The following is a 4,800-nucleotide window of genomic DNA, read 5'->3' on the forward strand; positions in this document are numbered from 1 at the left end:
CCGAGTTTGCAAATAAAATCTCGACACCAGTCACCGATAGCAAAGTGAAAGTTTTCTTTATTGGTTTTTAAAGTTACACCGTTTTATTCCCCGATCGGTGGAAGCGGCGAGCAGTGGGGAGCCTGGCGAAGTGTATTTTTCTGCTGTGCTCAGGAAGTCAGGTGGCGGGTTTTCCGGCGCTTGGGAGCTGGCTGCAGGCTGCTGCTCACTGCGCGGTGGTCCTGTGAAAATGAACTATCTCCGGGGTGTTTCGCGGCGCGAAGCGAGCTTGAGGACTGCGGTGCTTTTTGTTATTAATTGTTATTGAATATGCGTCTATCCCAGTGCTTCAGTGTAGACCAGGACGCTGCCCAGGGGAGGTCCCGTCTTCCTTGTGAATTAGCATCATTCTCTTTATTGTCTCTTTTACAAGAAGAACACGGCAGCGCGGCGCATCTCTTCGGTGTAACTGCGTGACCACGTCGCTCGGGTCGGACGATATTTAAAATTCCCAGTCTTTTTTTTTATCCACCCCCCCCGTGGAGTGGTCCCCAGCGCCCACGCCGGAGTCTGCTCACACGCCGATGTCAATCCTCAGTGATCCCCCCGCTCCCCTCTGGGCGCAGCTGAGAACAAACACTTCGGGGTGTCACTCCGTTGAAAGCCCTTGTTCACACTGCGTGCACAGCTCAACCCTCCGCCTTCCCCGGGTAGCCCTTGGGTTTTGTTTCTGATTCTGGGTTTGAGCAAAGCCAACTGGGGGAGGCAGGGGAAGGAGGAGGCGGGGAGGATGCGGTCACTCAGCAAAGGAGCACAGCTCCGATCCCCCCTCCCCCTCGCTCCCAATACAACCACCCTTGTGCTGTAGGAGGCCAGAGGGAGGGGTGAGGCGGCTGCAGGAGCGCTGTGCCTTTAAGAAGCTCCTGACCCGGACTGTCCTCGCAGGTGTGGGTGCTGCGGAAGGGGTGGCAGAAAGAGGGCGGTGGAAGAAGGCCCTTTGATTGACAGCCCCCGCGAGCCTCCCCCACAAAGTTTTCTTTCACTCCAAGGGGACTTTGCTGTTGCCATGAAAACGGATTTTGGCAAGCACCGGCCCCTCCCCCGGGGGCAGCCAACTGGAAAAAGTAAAGTGCCAAAGAAAGAAAAGGAGGTGGGGGACTGGGCAGTGCATGCCAGGTTACCCCCCATGCACCCCATTTCTCAGGTACCAGGGAGTCCGGTCAGAGTCCAGACAATCAGCCCTCACCTCTGCCCCAGCTCGGCAAGCCATGCTGGGGCCACACTGGGAGCCAGAACTGGGCTTCAGAGTGGGGCTGGTGTGTCCTTGTGTAACCCGAACAACAAAGAGCCTTGCGGCGCGGGGGAGGTGCATTTGTAGTGCATGGGGAATTGCAGCACCCCCATCCTTTGATCGGGGAGCCAGGATCCGCCGCCACCCTTCAGATACCCGGGGGAGAGGAGGGGAGTGGGGAACCGTTCCCTAGGGAGAGCTGGGCTCCTTGATCCCGCCATCAATGAGCGTCTGTGTGTGGGGGGTGAGCTGAGCTCCGCTGCGGCAGCCCGGGTCATTTCAGGGCTGCTCGCTCCAGTCCCCAGGCACTGGGGGGGAAAGCGGCTCCGCTTCCTGCACCGGAGCAAGTCCCCGCGATCGCGACTCCCTTTGTGCCCCGCACACGAACGTAGCCCAGGGACCGCGCAGCCCTTGGGCACCCTCCAGCTGCGGGGAGCGAAGGTTCAACCCCACCCCCACCCCTGTGCGGCCAGGGGCCGCGCAACCAGCAGTGAGCCGGTGGCGCTTTACAGCGGGATGCCCCTGCCCTGGGGCCCCTGGGGAGTGGTGGACCTAAAACAAACCCGACCAAAAGTTGCCTCCTCCCCCAGTTCTGCAGGGGGTAACGTGAGGGAGGGGCCAGGCCCCCTGGTTTCAGCGAGGGCAGAGGGGGGCGTGCGAATGGGAACCCCCTAAAATGCAACTTTTTTTTTTTAACCAGCTGGTCAATTACCATCCGTCAGGGCCTGTCGGGAGCCGCGCGCTGATTGGCTGCCGGCTGCTCATTTATAGGCCGTCAATCATCTCCCCCAGCACTGGGACCGCACCGAGGAGGCAGCTAGAGGGGGGAAGCGCCCAGAGAGCCCTAGTTTGGCCGCTTGCAGCAGCCGCAGCCGCCCGCGAGCGCAGGGCCCCGGGGGAGGAACCTGGCAGCAGCAGCAGCCTGATAGCGGCCTCACCTGCCCGCCACGCTGGCACACCTGCTGCCCGCCCCGGCCATGTACAGCATGCTGGAGGGCGAGCTCAAGAGCCCCCAACCCGCCCCGGGCGGCACGGGGGGCCCGGCGGGGGCTGCGGGCAAATGCGGCGGCGGGGGAGCGAGCGGCGGGGCGGCGGACCAGGACCGGGTGAAGCGGCCCATGAACGCCTTCATGGTGTGGTCGCGGGGCCAGCGGCGGAAGATGGCCCAGGAGAACCCCAAGATGCACAACTCGGAGATCAGCAAGCGCCTCGGGGCCGACTGGAAGCTGCTGAGCGACGCCGAGAAGCGGCCCTTCATCGACGAGGCCAAGCGGCTGCGGGCGGTGCACATGAAGGAGTATCCGGATTACAAATACCGGCCCCGCCGGAAGACCAAGACCCTGCTCAAGAAGGACAAGTACTCGCTGCCCGGCAACCTGCTGGCCCCCGGCGGGGCCAGCGCCGTGCCCAGCCCCGTCGGGGTGGGCCAGCGCCTGGACACCTACGCCCACATGAACGGCTGGAGCAACGGGGCGTACTCGCTGATGCCGGAGCAGCTGGGCTACGGGCAGCACCCGGCCATGAACAGCCCCCAGCTGCCGCAGATGCACCGCTACGACATGAGCGGCCTGCAGTACAGCCCCATGATGTCCACCGCCCAGTCCTACATGAACGCGGCCTCCTCCTACAGCATGTCCCCAGCCGCCTACGGCCAGCAGCCCGGCACGGCCATGAGCCTGGCCTCCATGGGCTCTGTGGTGAAATCCGAGCCCAGCTCGCCGCCGCCCGCCATCACCTCCCACTCCCAGCGGGCCTGCCTGGGGGACCTGCGGGATATGATCAGCATGTATCTCCCGCCCGGGGGGGACGCCACAGACCCTTCCAGCCTGCAGGGCACTCGGTTGCACAGTGTCCACCAGCACTACCAGAGTGCCGGGACGGGGGTCAATGGCACTGTACCGCTGACTCACATCTGAGACTGCGCTGCCCTCAGCACAGCACAGCCCCGCTCCTGGGAAAGCTGGTCGCTCGCTTGAGCGGACTCGGACTCAATGCAACTCCCCGGGAAGACTTTTTTAAAAGGAAGGTTCGATTCTCTAGAGCACAAATGTCTCCTGGGAACACCTGGAAAGTTTTAAAACCGCAGCCGCTTCTTTCCTGGTTTCTGATAGGTTGACTCTATTTTATTCTTTTTAAAAAAAAAATTGCAAACCCCATTTTAAAGGTCTTGTCTATTTCAGTTTGAGTGTAGCTGTGGAATGGTCACGTGGCGGGCTTTCTTCAAGCTCAGATGTTTACATTTTTGTTTGTCGCCTTTTTTAAAAAAAAAAGTGGCCCTCTTCCTACTGTGTCCTGCTGGAGGTTTTATCTGTGTCGCTTCCACGACCTCTCCACGAGAGAGAGAGAGAAGTGGGGCGGGAGGAGAGAGGGGGGAAAGCTGTGCGGGTCCTAAATGCAAGGTCTTTTTTAACTTACAGTAAGTTGTGTGTTTTGGGTTTTTTTTCCCTCAAGCTTGTAAATTTCTGTAACTCGGCTTGTGAATTTGACTGTGACACCCTTTTGCCATACCCCACCAGGCAACAAACGCTTCAGTTTTTGTGTCTCCAGTTTCTTAAAAGACTTTATCCTGTGAAACACTCCTCTTCCCCTCGCCCCTGAATAAGAGATCAATAAATTTTATAACGGGCACCTCCCCAGTCTCTTGACGATTTGTAACTTGGGGTGAGCAGCCCCCCGGTGTCCTGCTCAGAACCTCAAAGAGGAGAAATGCCTCCAACCAGCGGGTTATGTGGGACGCTTGTAAATGTCTGGGCTAGAAACCTGCGCGCGGTGAGGTTTAGACCGTCGCTTTAAAACTCAAAACTCAGTATTGCTGTGCGAAGGGTGAAAGCCGCTTCCCTGGGAGGTAAACGCTTAAAAACCGCTCCGCTCCTGCCCAGCGGCTCTTGCGGTGCGGATCTTACCCCACATGGGCGTTGTTCCAAAAAACTGGAAGTCCCCTAGGTTTAATTTCTCTGGGGGTGGAGAATAGGGCTCAGGAAGCAGAGCGGGTGGAGATTTATCTACCCACCGACTCGCTTATTTTAAAAAGTACGAGGCACCTGTTGCCCCTCCAAAGAGGCATGTCGCGTTCCCAGTGCGGCGGCTGAAAGGTTCGGGTTTAACTTCTGTCGGAGGTGGGCTGTGCACCCAGGAGAGCCGAGCGCAGCTGCTGACCGCCCGCAGAAATCTTCATTGGCTGGTATTAAAAATGAATGGTTGCAAGAGTCGGAGGGGCGATAAATAATGTAATCTTCTCAGGCTGCCTGGCCTCGTGGTTTTAGTCCGCACAATCATTCCCAGCATAGGCTTGGCTGTAGGGTTCGCAGAACAGCTACCCGGCTCCCACTTCGTTTATCCTAAAAATACAGCAGGTAGCTCGTACCTAAAGTCGTTTTAAACTGATCGGAGCAACCTTTAGGTGTAAATCGAGCTGTCTCCGTGTGTTTTGAAAACCGAATTAACGCCATTTCGTTCGCACGGTAATTCACTCCTGGCCGTTTATCAAACTAATACCAATCTTCATGGTTTTGTGTGGGTTTTTTTTTTTT

General features: G+C 58.2%; 1 protein-coding gene across 1 annotated transcript; it reads left to right on the forward strand.

Annotated features, from left to right (window-relative positions):
• Nucleotides 1-2,247: 2,247 nt before the first annotated feature.
• On the forward strand, nucleotides 2,248-3,297 carry SOX3 (SRY-box transcription factor 3). The gene has a single exon (XM_032773218.2). It carries the CDS (start codon nucleotides 2,248-2,250, stop codon nucleotides 3,184-3,186), a length of 939 nt encoding a protein of 312 aa, XP_032629109.1. The 3' UTR covers nucleotides 3,187-3,297.
• Nucleotides 3,298-4,800: the final 1,503 nt, after the last annotated feature.

The sequence above is a fragment of the Chelonoidis abingdonii genome, chromosome 8 (genome assembly GCF_003597395.2).
Source record: "Chelonoidis abingdonii isolate Lonesome George chromosome 8, CheloAbing_2.0, whole genome shotgun sequence".
Lineage (NCBI taxonomy): Eukaryota > Metazoa > Chordata > Testudines > Testudinidae > Chelonoidis > Chelonoidis abingdonii.